Below are 17,762 nucleotides of genomic sequence, written 5' to 3' on the forward strand. Positions count from 1 at the left end.
CACCAGTTTATCGAGTTACAGATGCATCTATACATTCTGCTTAAATAAATCATAGCCTGCTTGATGGCTGACATACGAAGGATTCTTTTCTCACAAGTAAATGCTCATTCTAAGCCCCAACATGTAATGTCTTGAGCACATCAACACCAGGCTTATCACAAACTATACTACTTCTTTGTGAATGCACAATACCAGTCAATTTAAATGTAATAGCTACTTTGGTTCGAGGAAATCTGAGTTATGGACTTTCAAGTGATGGTGCCTTTAAAATACCATAGCAAAAGTTTGCATCGAGCCTGATTTAAATTGTATAGCAAAGAGCGAAGAGGAGTTAAAATTCGGAGAAATGTCACTTTCTCAGATTTGATTTAGGGTTCTCAGCATTTCAATTATCGGAATTGCATATTCATGAGAACACTGCCCAAGGAGGAGGGTGGTGGAGTGCGGCGATACATCGTTTGCCATATAAAAGTCAGCTGGACCGGACACCGGGACACCGCGATCACGATGGCTTGGCTTCTTGTGGCTCCACTGGTGCTCGCGATCGCTCTGACGCTGTACCTGAGAATGCGCTCTGCGCGCAGACTGGAGGGGAACAGACTGCCGAAGTGCGTCCCCGCTTTGCCCATCATCGGAAGTCTGCTGAGCATGCGAGGGACAATGCAGCCGCACATTCTCTTCCATGACATGCAGCAGAAGTACGGAGAACTGTTCGCGTTCATGATGGGTCCGCACTATACGGTGATCGTGAACAATCATAAGCACGCCAGGGAGGTGCTCCACAAAAAAGGCAAGATCTTCAGCGGGAGACCCGCGACGGTAAGAATGACACATTATGGTCTGCAACGCTCTTCATTTGTGAAAGGTTATGGGGTAAAACTGAAATATAAGAAATTTTAACAGACGCATGCGCCTTTTTTCGCGCAACAGTGAAAAAAATATCAGGATGAAATTTGTAGTACTTTATGCGATTTAAGTAATAGTAGTAATAATAATAATAGTAATAATAATAATAATAAAAATAATAATAATATATTTTATTAATATAGCGCTTTTCTCATGCTCAAGGCGCTTCGCAGAATCTCATAAAAAACCAGCAGGTATATGTATTCTTCTTTTTTCTCTGAATTCACTGTCGTAATCTTCTCTATTTATTTATTTGGTTTGTACAATGCTATATACTGTATACCCTGCCGTTCTTTCTTATATTCTGTGAAGCGCCTTGAGCATGGGAAAGGCGCTATATAAATAAAATGTATTATTATTATTATTAACATTGGATAAAGATGTTTCCATTGGTTCAAGCAGACCCCCGTGACCCTGTGTTAAGATATAGCCGTCTGGATAATGGATGAATAGATGAATGGATGGATGTTTCCTGAATAGAACACTAAAACTGATAGATACATTATATTCAAAAGCATTAAGTAGAATAATCAACAGTAAACCAGAGTAAAATACTAAATTCAATACTAAAAGAAAAGTTTAGCAGATAACATTATTATTATTATAACACCACACAAATTATCCTGAACATTTGGACAGAGAGGACGAGGATGCAGAATGTATTTTTAAGTTAAATGCCTTTTAAGTTTTTTTTTTGTTGTTGTTTTTTTTAACAATGAATGGAGTCAGTTGATCTAGTTATTTTTGGGTGGTCATTACAAAGTCTTAGCACTATACAGCTAAAGGCCATGTCACGCATAGAGTGCAAGTTAGTATGGGGCGCAATAAGATTTGCCAGAATCAGAGGATCTTAGTGGGTGAACAGGAGCAAAGTGATGGAGAAGGTTAATGATGTCCGGTGCAAAGCCATTACAAGGGTTGTAGGTTAATAACAGAATTTTATATTCGATCCTGTAAGACACAGTGAGTCAGTGAACACGACGCAGGATGGGGTGTGATATGTTTGCTGTTGCTGGCTCCTGTTAGGACTCTTGCAGCAGAATTTTGAAGTAACTGGAGCTGTGATTTAAAGTTAGAAGTGGCTCCTGCCAGGAGAGTTACAATAATCGATGTGGGATGTGATAAAATCATGGACAAGTTTCTCAGCGTTAGAAAAAGAGAGGAAATAGTGATATGTAGTAGAAAAGTTTCTTAATGTGGTTTATGTGGACGGAATAAGCAAGAGAGGAATCAAAAATGACACCAAGATTCCTTGCATTAGAAGAAGGTCTGATGAGATCACCGTCAAGTGTGATTGAAAACGAGTTAATTTTCTTAATTGCGCTTTAGTGCCAATTTGCAGTTGAGTTTTGTTGCATTTTAATTTTAAAGAGTTCTGCTCCATCCAGGTTTCAATTTCACTGAGGCAAGTCGTGAGGTGGGGCGGCACGGTGGCGTAGTGGGTAGCGCTGCTGCCTCGCAGTTAGGAGACTTGGGTTTGCTTCACGGTGTGGATTTTTCATGTTCTCCCCGTGTCTGCGTGGGATTCCTCCGGGTACTCCTGTTTCCTCCCAGTGTCCAAAGACATGCAGGTTAAGTACATTGGCGATCCTAAATTGTCCCGCGTGTGTGTGTACGTACGTGCGTGTACTGTGGTGGGCTGGCGCCCTTCCCGGGGTTTGTTTCCTGCCTTGCGCCCTGTGTTAGCTGGGATTCGTTCCCCGGAACTATGTTAAAGTTATCTGTTTGCTCAGACCCACACATCCATTTTATGGAGCCTTTCTTTTTTTCCAGCTACACAGTCGCAGGCAGGCTACACACACTGGCTGAAGTCGGTGGCATGGCAGAGTTAAGCACAGCTACACCTCGTGGAGTTCCTGCCACGCTTTCTCTCACCCTCGTTATCACTGCATGACCACATCTCTGTCCGCACATCACATAAGTAACAGTAGAGTTTATACATTTTTGTTGTCCCGGCGCCGGAAACTGGCGACTTCTATATGCTGATCGGACCCGCAGGTAAGAATTTCACTGTACGCTTCGCACTTGACAACATTACAAACTACGACTACTGTATAGAACTAGGCTACTGCTACACACCAGAAGACGACTGTCCTGCATGAGGCATGTTGGTCAGGAATCGAGCAGGTGACGTTGTGTTCAGAAGTAGCAGCGTCACCGATATTTTAATAGTGTCCATTGAATCTTAACATCACCTAGAAAATCATGTCACAGTTTTATCCGTGACGTTTTGAAGTGACCAATCAACAGTGCCAGTCGACCATTTATAGCTTTGTTTCGCCGTTAAAAACTGACATAGGTTACTGTAACCTTATAGATGTGGAGTGTTAAACTGGAAGTCGGAATAGATTACGATATTTTATCCACGCTGACCTGTATGAGAAATAGTCTTTAAAGTTTTAAACTTGATAAAATCGTATGCTATATATACTTCATAAAATAGTGAATACTGTATACTGTTTTACATTCAAGTTAAAAAGTACAAAAATGAGCTTGCGATGTACAAGTTTGGGGTCATGTTTACCGTTTTCTAACTCGTATAATTCACACGTTAGCCTGCCACTTGTTTTTTGAGCCAGTAACCTTGTGATTTGACAGTCTAACGTCTTAGCCCAGTGGTTCTCAACCTGTGGGGCGGGCCCCCCTAGGGGGGCGCGAAGATGTGAAAAAAGAAAACAAGAATCAAAAATATGAAAAAAATCTGTTGAAACCAAAACAAATGAACGTATACTACATTGTGATACTAGAACAATAAATATAGAGTTAGATAAATACATGTCGATAAAAGTTAAGTAGGTATAATAAAATTACATTTCAAAAAAATGTTGGGGGGGAGGGGGCGCCATTAAAACTGTTATGAAAACTCGGGTCGCAAAAACTTAAAGGTTGAGAAACGATGGCTGAGCCGTTTGATTACCCTGCCTGCTTAAATAATCATACATCCCTCCTATATATAAAATTAAGAGATCAGATGGGGCTTCTAGAGTCACAGTGCCATTGTTAACACACATATGCACATACAGTACACGTACTGTACTGTTAAACGATTTGCTAGGTGCCGCACATTGAAAGAAAAACAAAAACAAAACATTGGACACTTAAAACTGCTATGGATACTATAGAGTGGTCATCTGTCATCTCAAATACGTGCGTGTTAAGAGAAGGTCTTCACATCATTCATATGACCCATCATAGGTGTTGTCCCGTGTACGCACTGTACGAATGTGTGTATGTATACTGTATATATGTGTGTTTGTATTTAGCGTTCTATGTGTTTAAAGGACACAGTGGTTTTGGATCCTTCATTTATTTTGAAAGGACCGTTAATCCAACGCATGGTGACAGGAATCCAGAGGCAACCATGGCAGCGACACGAAGCGGGCGACAGTCCATCAAGGGCGTATAAGATATACAATTAACCCAACATATGCAATTCATTTCAGAAATGGGAGAAAACGTTAATATCCCTAAAAACAATCAGCACACACGCAGCTACGCTCTTAAAAATAATTCCTTAATGGCATTTTGGGCTGTGCGGGTTCCTTATAGCTCCATTACTTCACAATGAATGTTAATATGGGAAGAGTTCTTTGTACACGAACCTGGTTCTTTTGGGCTTTATAAAGGTTAATTATTACTATTAAAATGGTGAGAAAATAGAAATCTTTAATATATAAATAGACTACGGTTATCATAATATTAACCGATCAAAATAGGCTGTGTGGTTACAGTGAAAGTCTTTAAAAAATCATCAATCCACTGGTATTTTACAGATCTGCTATCTATTTATTACGTTACATGTTATGGATCTAAATAAAGGTTCTTTCTGGAACCTTCAATTGGATGATTCTTTTGGGAACCAAAAAAAAAAAAAAAAGATCTCCTACATCGCTCAGAAGAACGGCTTTGGCACTTTGATTTTTAACTCAATGACCCCCACACAGACACAGACTGCGCCGGCATTTAAAGCCAGTGGCTTAACCGAAGTTTCATTAGACAGGTTTTGTGTCATATTCAATTCCCTCGTCCACCCCCCGGATCTGATAGTTTTCTTCAGGATCAGCAGAGCACCCCACCTACTTTTTTAACATTGATGCCACTTTTATCGCCAGTATCTGGAAGGAACCGATGAAGTACCGGCGTCCGCTCAGGATGTGCTTTACGGCGGTGATGAACTCGCTAAAACGGAAAGGAGGAAGATGGCAAGCGAAAATATGAAAGTGCACGTTATTTGTTTCATTTATGTTAGGTAGAATGCCCAGAGGGGACTGGGCGGTATCATGGTCTGGAATCCCTACAGATTTTATTTTTTCTCCAGCCGTCTGGAGTTTTTTGTTTTTCTGTCCCCCCTGGCCATTGAACCTTACTCTTATTCGATGTTAATGTTGATTTATTTTTTATAATTATGTCTTTCATTTTTCTATTCTTTAATGTGTAAAGCACTTTGAGCTACTGTTTTGTATGAAAATGTGCTATATAAATAAATGTTGTTGTTGTTGTACCCACAGTGATAAAACGACTCATCTTCTGGAGTATTCGTAGCTCTTTATATAAAAAATGTGTATAAAAATACAAATTGCAGAAAGTGAAAACTTTCCTTTCTTGATTTAATCTTTGCCAATTTAAAAAGTTTATTTTTCCTAGGAAAGTCTTTCTGGTATATATATACATCTATCATCCAGCCCGCTATATCCTAACTACAGGGTCACGGGGGTCTGCTGGAGCCAATCCCAGCCAACACAGGAAACAAACCTCTGGCAAATCACCAGCCCACCGCAGGGTGCGCACACACTCATACCAAGCACAATTTTGGATCGCCAATGCATCTAACCGGCATGTCTTTGGGATGTGTGAGGACACCGGTGTATCTGAAGGAAACCCACACAGACACGGGGAGAACATTCAAACTCCACGCAGGGAGGACCCGGTGAAACGAACACGGGTCTCCTAACTGCGAGGCAGCAGCGCTACCCACTGCGCCACCAAAAGACATAATACATATAATTAATTACATTTTGTCTAGTGCTTTTCTAGCAGTTCAAAATGGGGATCCGTGCACTTCAACCACCACCAATGTGCAGCCTCCACCTGGATGATGTCATGGAAGCCATTCTTATGCGACTATGCTCACCACATATTAGGAGTTTAGATGGTAAGGGGTTGACTAGGCTGTGGTGGGCAGTTTACTTGGTACATCACTGTACCACCTACACATTTCAAAAGGATCTCCTGAGATCTTTAATGACCATAGAGATTCGGGACCTCAGTTTTACACCAAATCTGAAGGATGGTGCCATAGTTACAGCTCAGTGTCCCCATCACTGCACTGGGGCATTTGGATCCAAACATGGACCACAGGATAAGTGCCCCTACCTGGCCTCAAACTCCTCTGCCTGCATCAACCTAAGCTTTTCCTAGCTAGTCTCCCACCCAAGTAGTGGCAGGGCCCAAACATGCTTAGCTTCATGTCGATTGCCAGTTCTCAAGTGCAGGTGGTATTTCTTGTCCCTCTTTCTGCATCATGCAGGTGATATGCTACTGTCTTTTACTTTCTTGACTGCTTGTATTGGGTTAAAACTGAGGTTAATAATAAATATTTAATCTTTGCCAATTTACATTTTTTTTTTCCTAGGAAAGTCTTTCTGGTATATATCCATCCATCCAATTATGCTAATGTTAATATAGAGAATTTTTACTGCAGTAATTCATTAAGAATTATTGCTCTTTATAAACCAGAAGGGTGGTGCAGTGGGTAGCGCTGCTGCCTCACAATTAGGAGACACGGTTCGCTTCCTGGGTCCTCCCTGCGTGGAGTTTGCATGTTCTCCCCGTGTCTGCGTGGGTTTCCTCCCACAGTCCAAAGACATGCCGGTTAGGTGCATTGGTGATTCTAAATTGTGCTTGGTGGGTGTGTGCATGCTCTGCTAGAGGTTTTTTTTGCTGCCTTGCGTCCTGTGTTGGCTGGGATTGGCTCCAGCAGATCCCGGTAACCCTGCAGTTAGGATATAGCAGGATGGATGGATGATTGGCTGTATTATTTGTCCTGTGAGTCTGTATGTTTGTTTTTATGTTTCTTTTGCTGTACGCATCTGAATTTCCTCTTGGGACTCATAACGTTTTTCTAGTATAACCTAATCAGATCAGATCACGATATCAAGTGATAAATAGAGTGCTCTGCGAGCCAAAGTGCTAAATACTCATCATCTGAAACTGGAAAATTTTAAAGTCACATTTCTGAATACGAATACAGCGAGTGAATGCAGGGGGCACCTTTAGCTGTCAAACCTTCACCATTCTAAATACACCAAACAGACTGGCAGAACAAGAGGTGATCTGCAATGACAAGTGTACACCTTGATCTTTTCCAAACACCATTCATCCATCTTCCAAACTAAGCTTATTCAGAGCAGGGTCAAATGGCAGCTGAAACCAGTCCCAGCCAACACCGGGCACAAGGCAAGGAACAATGCCCGGATGGCATGTCAGCCCATTTCAAGGTGAACACACACATACACACACAAGGGCCAATTTAGCCAGTCCACCTAATCTGCATGGCTTTGGACTGTGGGAGGAAAGTGTAGCACATGGAGGAAACACAGGGAGAACAAGCAAACTCTATACAAGACATGATCTCCAATCTCTTTACTGCAAGGCACAGTGCCACCAATGTGCGCCCCTCAAACCACTGTGATCAATACAAAAGATCTTTTCAGATATTTCAGGGAAAGGTCATGAGAGATACACGACTTTAAGTCATCCAACATACCCCATGTCAGGGTCACAGGCAGATAGACGTTTTCCTGGCAGCACTGGGCACAAGGCAGGAACAAACCATGTGGGGCACCTGTGACCCTCGGCGGGATTAGCAGGTTAGGAAATGAATGGATGGATGGAAGGATGGAAAAAAATACTGTATATGATGTGGTCAGATTAGAAGAAAATGAGAACAGCTTATCAGCAACCGACATATTTTGGCGAATCACAGGAAAAAAAATGGATGTGTTTTATCTTATGTTAGAAAGCAGAAAAGTGAGACAGACATAACAAGTGGGAGGACTGCACTCTGGCACACAGTCCTACACGTTTTAAACCTCGTGGTGAATCCAACAAAAGCTGAAGGACAACACAGGTGTCTGAGGCCTTCATGAGACTTCAAAATGATAAAGGGACGTGCTCAAAAGTCAGGGTTTAGCTGCGACCCTGTCCTTGGCTTTGGTTTGCTCAGCTATCTTTTATTTTCTGTCCTGTGAATTTTACTTTATTTGCTCATGTTTTCCATTGTGTTCATTATCTTGTATTTATTCCCTTGTTTATTAATTGTGCTGTCCCTTTTTCCTTTGAACCCATGCAGGATGGGGTTACCCAGTGGTGTGATCGTTTGAGGCATTCACCTCTTGACACCAGTAAAGCTCTAGTTACTAATAGTCTTGGGATGTTTACCCGTGTTGTAAAAGCTCATTTTTAAGCTTAAAGTTCTTTTTTATTTTGTGTTTTAACCTCATACAGTATATGAATTATTATTATCTAAAATTGTATTTTTGGGCTTCATGGTTTAACATTGTGGTGGGCTGGCACCCTGCCCAAGGTTTGTTTCCTGCCTTGCACCCTGTGTTGGCTGGGATTGGCTCCAGCAGACCCCCGTGACCATGTACTTAGGATATAGCGGGTTGGATAATGGATGGATGGTTTAAACATCGTACTCGCATAGCCGGTTTACCATCATTGCTGACCTTCTGCCTGAACTTTGGACTTAATCAGAATGGAATGGCTGGAGTCTGTTGAGGTGATTTACTGTTTTCAGTGCCCTTTAGTTATCTTTTTGTTTAATAAATGAGCACTTGTGAGTAGACTCTAAAACAGAATGATAACTAGACAAGTCCAGATCTGCAACAAAAGGTTGTTTACTGGAGGAACAAATAAGGAGCACGAGGAAGGGTATGATTTGAAGGAGTAAGGGAAAAAGTGAACACAAAGGAAAATAGCAAACACGGTGCCACCCGGGCCTAACTTTCCTCTGCTGTGCCCTATCTAGCATTAACAACACCTTCCACTTCTGCCCTCCTCCACCTCCTATTAATGTTCTGGCCATCTCTTCTTCCTTCTCCACCCTTACAGGTGAGGCCATATCCTCACTCCGTTCACAACACCAGACTCCCTGTGATCTCTTAAAGCCTGTACCAGGAATATGTCTGGTGTCAAACCGAAATCTACAAGAAGCACATCATCCAGAGGCCCAGGAAAGTGGAGAGGTGGCTTAATTTAGTTCATTTTAAGTAAATTGCTAGGGGGCTTTGTCCCCTGCTCGCTTCATTCGCCAACCCCCCGGCCTGCGCTACACGCTAGCCTCTTTCTGGTTCTGCTGCTCGCGCATGGAGATGAGGATGTGCAATTTAAACAGATTTTTATTTTCATGGGAATTGTTACATATGTATCAACACAACGTATAACTGCCCGGGACTGAATTTCGTTTCTTTTTCTCTATTAAATAAAATGACTTTTTCGAATGTTTGGCTCTGAGATTTGTTAATTGTCATAGGAAAAGCTATTCTAACGGGAAACTGTTAACGTTTTAATACGAATGGCATATCAAGACCTCCTTTATTGTCTAATGTTATCCTCTGAAGATGTACTACAAAAACTTTCTTGGATTCATCCTTCTTTCTCTGTGGTGTGCTGGTGCCTTACCCGGGGTTTGTTTCCTGCCTTGCACCCTGTGTTGGCAGGGATTGGCTCCAGCAGACACCTGTGGCCCTGTAGTTAGGATACAACGGGTTGGATAATGGATGGATCCTTCTTTCTACAGTAATTTGTGCGATGGAAGCCCGGACGGTGTTAATGGTTGTAGATATTCTTCAGGATATTGTAAGTTGATGTTTTCATCTTCCGCAGATTCAACACCGACTGTTTCAACAAAGTCTATTGATAGGCATTTAGCCAATTTGCCATGTAACTGCTCGTCATTTTTGGCGTTAATTCGTTTGACTTCCTCGTTTCTCGGTGCAAGAGGATTGTGATCTTGTTTGAAAATGATTGAGAGGAGAGCGTGACTTGAAAAAATCTCTCTTCCAAAAAGTCTTGTTGCGTCAAAGGATTGTTTTATATACAGTGGGTACGGAAAGTATTCAGACCCCCTTCAATTTTTCAGTCTTTGTTATATTGCAGCCATTTGCTAAAATCATTTCAATTAATTTTTTCCCTCATTAATGTACACACAGCACCCCATATTGACAGACAAAAAAAGATTTTTTGAAATTATTGCAGATTTATTAAAAAAGAAAAAACTGAAATATCACATGGTCCTAAGTATTCAGACCCTTTGCTCAGTATTTAGTAGAAGCACCCTTTTGAGCTAATACAGCCATGAGTCTTCTTGAGAAAGATGCAACAAGTTTTTCACACCTGGATTTGGGGATCCTTTGCCATTCCTCCTTGCAGGTCCTCTCCAGTTCTCTCAGGTTGGATGGTAAACGTTGGTGGACAGCCATTTTTAGGTCTCTCCAGAGATGCTCAATTGGGTTTAAGTCAGGGCTCTGGCTGGGCCATTCAAGAACAGTCACTGAGTTGTTGTGAAGCCACTCCTTCGTTATTTTAGCTGTGTGCTTAGGGTCATTGTCTTGTTTTAAGGTAAACCTTCAGCGCAGTCTGAGGTCCTTAGCACTCTGGAGAAGGTTTTTGTCCAGGATATCCCTGTACTTGGCCGCATTCATCTTTCCCTCGAATGCAACCAGTCGTCCTGTCCCTGCAGCTGAAAAACACCCCCACAGCTTGATGCTGCCACCGCCACGCTTCACTGTGGGGACTGTATTGGACAAGTGATGAGCAGTGCCTGGTTGTCTCCACACATACCGCTTAGAATTAAGGCCAAAAAGTTCTATCTTGGTCTCATCATACCATCCATCCATCCATCCATTTTCTAACAGAGAATCTTATTTCTCACCATCTCAGAGTCCTTCAGGTGTCTTTTAGCAAAGTCCATGCGGGCTGTCATGTGTCTTGCATCTCCTCAGTGTGTGGAGACAACCAGGCACTGCTCATCACTTGTCCAATACAGTCCCCACAGTGAAGCATGGTGGTTGCAGCATCATGCTGTGGGGGTGTTTTTCAGCTCAGAGTTATTTCTTTACAGTCATGATATACTGCATATTAATATGCCACATAGAATTGTGGCTTAACGTTAGGCATGTTTTATAAATTTTAAAAAGATGTCTGTTCTAGCAGCTTATAATCGAGCTCTAGTGAGCCCAGCATCCAAAGGCTTGTGATGTTCAGTTCAACAGCCCATCCACCAGGGGGCATAAATAGTAAATTAATTCATGTTAAGTGATAAGTGTGAAGGTTGACTCAACTGAACAGCTGTTAACATGATCTACTTGAATGAAAAAATTGAAACCAATAATTTCTCATTTAATTCACATGAAGGAGGTAGATAGCCCGTTTCCTAAACAAACTAAGGATCAGTATAATACATTTAGGTGAAAAAAAATAAAAATCTATAAATAAACCATCATACCATTGTCTAAACCCGTTATTCCAGGGCAGGGTCACAGGGGGGCTGGAGCGAATCCCAGCAAGAATAGAGTGCAAGGCAGGACAATCCGCTGGGCAGGGCAGCAGTCCATCACAGGCACACACACACACACACCAGACACCTGCTAGGACCGGCCAATAACAAGCATCCTCATTGGTTGTTAGACTGACTCTTCCTCCATGTAATGCTGTACATATCCTTACACTTTATAGATCTTCAGACCTGCTTGCCATTTACTTTATATACAGTTAGGCTGCACCTATGAAGACACAGGGTGGCACCTCCATGAGCACCTGTGGTTCCCACATACACTGCACAGCAATGAGCTATCTGATGAAGTCATTAACACACAATTCCACATGCACAGAGGGGTCATGAAAAACCAAAAATCAATGCATAAATATTATGGAAAAACAACAAAAACAGCACAGAAAAACACTCAGGTACCAGACATTAACATATGAGAACTGTGCTGACCAACGTTGTGGTGTCCTCTGTCACCTGTTCAGGCTGTCACTAAGGCTCCAGAACGTGCTGCTGCTGTTCAAGATATTCTGTACTGTATAGCTACAGTTCCAAACAAGCCAGTAGCCCTTACATCTCTCATGATGGAGACCACTGAGTGGCTGGTCCTCTTGTGAAAGAACACTTGGGCACACTGCAGTTTGCCTACCAGACAAAAACTGCAATGGAGGATGCAATTGTGGGTCTTGCTGCACAAGGCTTATTCTCACCTGGACAAACATGGCAGCACTGTGAGGATTCTGTTTTTCAGTTTCTCCAGTGCCTTCAACACCATCCAGCCTTCCCTGTTAAAGGGCGAACTCACAGATCTGCAGGTGGATGAGCCTATGGTGTCCTGGATAATGGACTATCTGTCAGGCTGACCGCAGTTTGTGAGGCTCCGTGATTGTGATTCTGATATGGATGTGAGCAACACTGGAGCAGCACAAGGAACAGTCCTGTCTCCTTCACTCTGTACATCTCAGACTACAACTATAACATCCGGTCATGTCCTGGCAGAAATTCTTAGGTGATTCTGCACTTATGGGGCGTATTGATAAAGGGGATGAGACAGAGGAGAGGAGAGGAGTCAAGTGGAGAACTTTGTTTCTTGGTGCAAAGACAACTGTCTGCATCTTAACAGAAGCAAAACCAAGGAACTGGTCATTGACTTACAGAGCACCAAAGGGCCTTTATGTCTGATCACTATTCAGGGAGGTGGTGTAATGATATAAGTACTTGGGGGTCCACATCAATGACAGACAGGGCTGGTCTCATAACACAGAGGAACTATATGAGAAAAGTCAGAGCAGGCTCTTCATCCTTAGGAGACCACACTTGTAGAAGATACGAAGGATGTCATTACCCACATTAAACAACTCTCTATACTGTGGTGTGATGGGCTGGTAACATCACTTCAAGAGAGGCCAACGAAATCAAAAGAGCAGGGTTAGTTATCGGACACACTAGTAGAGGAGCAGAGCTAATGGAGGAGGAGGAGGAGGAGGAGAGAATCCTAACAAAACAGAGTACCGTTATGAACAAGACTGCACATCCTCTCCATGACAAACTTACATTGAGGATATTTAGCAAACGAATCAGCAGAAGTTCATAAAGAAACACTGCTGGGGCTCCTTTATAGTAATACACCTTTATAATACCTCACTGCGCTGTTTATCTTTAGCAAAGTCTCTTGTTTTTTGCTCTATTCTTGTAATTCTTACATGTGTCTGAGGGGTTTGTTGCAGTTTGTTATAAAATATTTCTTGAGCTTCTGTTAAAAGCTAAATATCCCCTGGGTAAGTAAAGTACTATCTGTGTAATAGGAGGCATCATTAATTAACAAATCCATTTTCTCAATGTGTTTTTTTCTGATGAGATTTAAGAAAATAGACACCCCAATTGGTTAAGGACAGTATTACTTTTAAGAAAAAAATAAATAAATGAAGGCACAGTCTGGTTTTATATCTAATTCTTTTTTCATTTTTCATCTGCAGGTCACAACTGATATTTTAACTCGAGAAGGCAAAGACATTGCCTTTTCAGACTGCACCCCTGCCTGGAGGTTTCACAGAAAGCTCGTTCACAGTTCACTCAAGATGTTTGGTGAAGGCTCAGCCTCTCTTGAGAGAATCAGTAAGTTGTCTATTGGTATTTTATATCTGCAGAGGGTTCATCAAATCGTGTCTGAAACAAAGGTGTGAAAATGAGAGAGAGAAAATAAGGATGAAGTTTTTAAAAATATGAAGGAAATGATTGTAGCTAATACTTTGAAAGATTTCACAAAAACAGTAGAAAGTTTTTATTCACACAGAGAACTATGGGCATGGAATAAATTACAGAGTAGTGTTGTAGACAGCAGAATTTTGAGGTCCTTCAAAATCTGACATGAGGTTATTTTAGAGAAGTTGGGTGAATAAGATTGGTGAGCTTCATTCACGACATGGCCTGTTCTAGTTACCATCACCCTAATCATCGCCTATATCCTACTCAACATCTATTGCAAACAGTCCCCCTGATGGCTGCTCATGGTCCCTCCCTTTCTCTTTCATGATCTACTTTGTAAGATCCATAATCACCTTAATAGGTCTGACTCGAGCTGTTGACCTGTCGGGCCCCAGAGTCTTTTAATTAACAGGATTGGTTTGGAAGTCCTAATCATGATGAAGGGCCACTGGGGTGTCAAGGCCAGTACTTTTTTGGGATGACCCTTCCAGATCCAGTGTTCTGTATTCAAATCTCACACCCAGGCCTTATTCATGGTGGTGTTGACTCCTCCTTAGCCGCTCTGGCCTTCCTGTCACATCCTCAGGGATATGCAGGTTACGTTAGTTGGTGATTGCGTACATGAGCAAAATCCTATCTAGGGCTGCTGGGATAGGCTCTACCCATCCAAGACCTTCAACTGCATTAAGCATGTAGCATTAGCAGTATTATCTGCAAAGTTCAGCAAAAATCTTGCTTGTCCAACTAACATGCAACATATTGCCACTCTTCAGCTCCACAATAAACCAGAATTCATTCAAATATGGAGCTCTTTAGGTGACATGCCCTGTGCACATGAAGATGTGGGCATGGCCTGTGAGTTAACTGATAAAGCTGATGAAGGTCTTATGGTTGGCATCTTCCTGGCGTATATATATCAGGGCCATCATTGGCATTGCTTTGCTTTAGGAAACAACAAAGAAGTAGAGTAGTAAATTGTAGTATCTTTGTTAATGTTTTGTTGGGTGGAAATTACAGTAAAGGGGTGATAAGTTTCTTTTTATTGTTAGAAATGTCTAGATGCAAGTAAGAGTTTCACAATACTCTGTCCACACGACAGTACTACTACGGCACTACTTCTACAACATACCTGCCAATGCACTGAACACCTTTAACACAACCCAAACTAGCAGCTGCAGAAAAGCAGTCTGCCACACAGTACTCAGTGGTGACTTTTAAAAAAACACCTAAGTTAGCACCTCACCTCCGACTCAGTGATCTCAGCTGTGTCAGCAGGATCTCAACTCATCTTCTACGTCAGGGTTACATTGCACTTCCGTCACATGTATTTATCTTGATACCCCTTTTATTGTGCCACCAGTTCAAGGGATTGGAATGTTTATGGCTTCCAGTACCCAAAACCATTAGGAGCTGACACTATTCATTGATCAATTATATAGAAGGGGACCCTGCTGGGCCACAGTCAGTTGTTTATGCTAGGCTGGGGTATCCGCTGGCACAGTGTTGCAGACCATTTTAGGGCCATGTCACATTAGATTACTTCTCCAGTGATTTTCAGTCATAGGCTTCATTAACATAAACTTAAAAAATCAGAGGGAGTCAGTGGTGCATTCTTGTGAAGATCAGTCATGTGATGTGACGTACCCAGTGATTCACCCCAAATAGTCCATGACTTATCTAGTCTTTAGTTGGAGGAGTTGGCACTGTGGTATGAGAACTGACAACCAATGATTGCTCATCCATAAATGCAATGTATAGAATGCAGAGCATGGAGTTTGCATGTTCTCCCCGTATCTGCGTGGATTTCCTCTGGGTACTCCGGTTTCATCCCACAGTCCAGAGACATGCAGTTTAGGTGCATTGGCGATCCTAAATTGTCCCTAGTGTGTGATTGGTGTGTGCGTGCCCTGCGGTGGGCTGGTGCCCTGCCCGTGGTTTGTTTCCTGCCTTGTGCCCTGTGTTGGCTGGGATTGGCTCCAGCAGACCCCCGTGACCCTGTAGTTAGGATATAGCGGGTTGGATAATGGATGGATGGATTTAGGGGATGTGCCTTAAACCAGTTTGGCAAGTGTTTCTCTGCTAAAGTCTTTCAACCCCCATAGGAAAGCCAGGCTGCCTAACTGCCAAGCTGTACCTTAACATATGGTCTTGGGGAGTGGCAGGTATGAAGATGTTCTATTCCCCCATTGGTGTGAAGTATGGCCGTTTGGAACTGGCTTGTACCAGAAGCCTTTAAGTACCATGATGCCCTATTAGCTCTACGGGTTGGACAGAGAATCTATAAATTTGTTCACTCCCTTACTCTCTCTCTTACTAACATCTGATGAAGGAACATCTCTCTGTTACCAAACTGATGCATGAACTGACAAGAACAACACAATGAAGAGCACAGCTCGGCAGCCATATTGAGACAGGCATGCGGCCTGTTCTGAAGAAAGCTGACTACAAATGGCTTAACTAGAGACATTTTAAGTAAATAACAAGTCTGTGTGCCACATGAACTACACATCACCATTTAATCAGGTTTTATGGTTGCCAATATTCAAATGTACTTTGCATATTGTTATTATTTATGAATATTATCAATAATACATTGTTTAAATTGTAACTTAACTCCTGCTTGTCTTTTACTACACCTAATTGCCTGAGCTTATAGATGTAGAAGGGAAGATGGGGAGAAGTTATACTGTATACAACAATACCTTATAAACAGTGGTAAGTCTGTGAGATTTGAGGCATTCTGACAAAGGGTACATATTAATAATACAATAGGGGAAAGTAGAGCAATATATTACTCTACCAAGACAAAACAGAAGGGATTGTGGATGAAAGTGCCATACCTGTTAACCCTTCGTACAGTGCATGCTTCATCAGGCAACACATTACTGGCTGCCCATGGATTTTGTGTTGTGTACACTGATGGTCCAGCATCAGAATCAACAATTGCTATTGCAAAGTTTGACGTTACCAATGACTAGAAGTCGTGTGATCCGACATCGGCGTTATGCCCTAGTGAAGACTGAGAATAGGGCAAGAAGGAGATTTAAAGCACCTCACTTTGTCACCATCAAGCGGCCCACAGGGGTTGCTCACACAGGCCTGACTAGTAAGCGTGCCATGATAGTAAAACTAGAGGAGGATTAAACATGGGTGGGGCTCAGGGTGGCCCCCATAAGCGGATGCTAGGATTCTGAATCAGATGTAGGCTGACATGGATGAGTAATAGAAAGTTGTGGATCAGACTGGCTGTTGTGTTCTTGATGGGCTGAAGCAACTTAGCGGAGATGCAGGAATTCAGCCAAGAAATGACTGGCATTAAGGTTGGCTATTGATTATTTCTTTTGAGATCTGTCTCTTGTCTAGTTGTCATTTCATTTAAATTTGTTGAAAAGGTAACACTTTAGGCATTGCAAAAATGCATACCTTTTTCAAATACTTTTAAGTAACAAGACTTAAGACTTTAACAAAGGCAACTTTTGGTCTGTTTAACACAAGGCATCAATAAAGTGTTTATTCATCTCTACATTGTGGCCTACTAAAATAAATTAATTCTGGAGTGGTTGGAGGTGATCTAAGTGAAACTCACTTCTCTTTATATTGCATATTTCAGCATAAGACCTGCAAATCCTTCATATTCACAAGTCATTTTACCAGAGTAAAATAAACCATGATGCATGGAGATGAAGAATCACTTTATTGACGCTTTGTGAGTGTTGTTAAAGCCAAAGGATGGCTATGTTAAGGTCTGTTTAAGGGCAGTTATTGTAGTACTTAACCTAAAGTGTTACCAAACAAACCAAGCTTCCACCTGGACTTGTACTGCCTTTTGAATACTGTATACAGTATGTCCATAAATATGAAAAAGAAGGCAATCCCTGCAGCAGGCTTCACCAGTAGCTGTTTGTTCTCCCACCATGCAATGTGCTTTTCCACTCTCTATGGAAGAAATAAGCAGCTGGAGGTGCCCCAGCGTGTTTCAGCTTGTTTTTAATTTCCTTTACTTAATCTCCTGTTCAACTTGCTTTGAGATTATTGTTGGACAAGCTAAGGAGCCAGATATCAATCCACAGGACTGAGGTTTTGGTGGGCAATGCTGGCT

The 17,762-nt window shown here is 42.0% G+C and overlaps 1 protein-coding gene across 1 annotated transcript in view; it reads left to right on the forward strand.

The window, feature by feature from the left end:
* The first annotated feature begins 476 nt into the window (after positions 1–476).
* LOC120514450 (steroid 17-alpha-hydroxylase/17,20 lyase) overlaps positions 477–17,762 on the forward strand; it is a 36,403-nt gene continuing 19,117 nt past the window's right edge. Inside the window, exons 1-2 of the mRNA XM_039734838.1 lie at positions 477–819; positions 13,435–13,573. Coding sequence (XP_039590772.1) covers positions 508–819; positions 13,435–13,573 — 451 coding nt within the window. The 5' untranslated portion in view covers positions 477–507. The remainder of the gene's footprint in view (positions 820–13,434; positions 13,574–17,762) is intronic.

The sequence above is a fragment of the Polypterus senegalus genome, chromosome 1, assembly GCF_016835505.1.
Source record: "Polypterus senegalus isolate Bchr_013 chromosome 1, ASM1683550v1, whole genome shotgun sequence".
NCBI lineage: Eukaryota > Metazoa > Chordata > Cladistia > Polypteriformes > Polypteridae > Polypterus > Polypterus senegalus.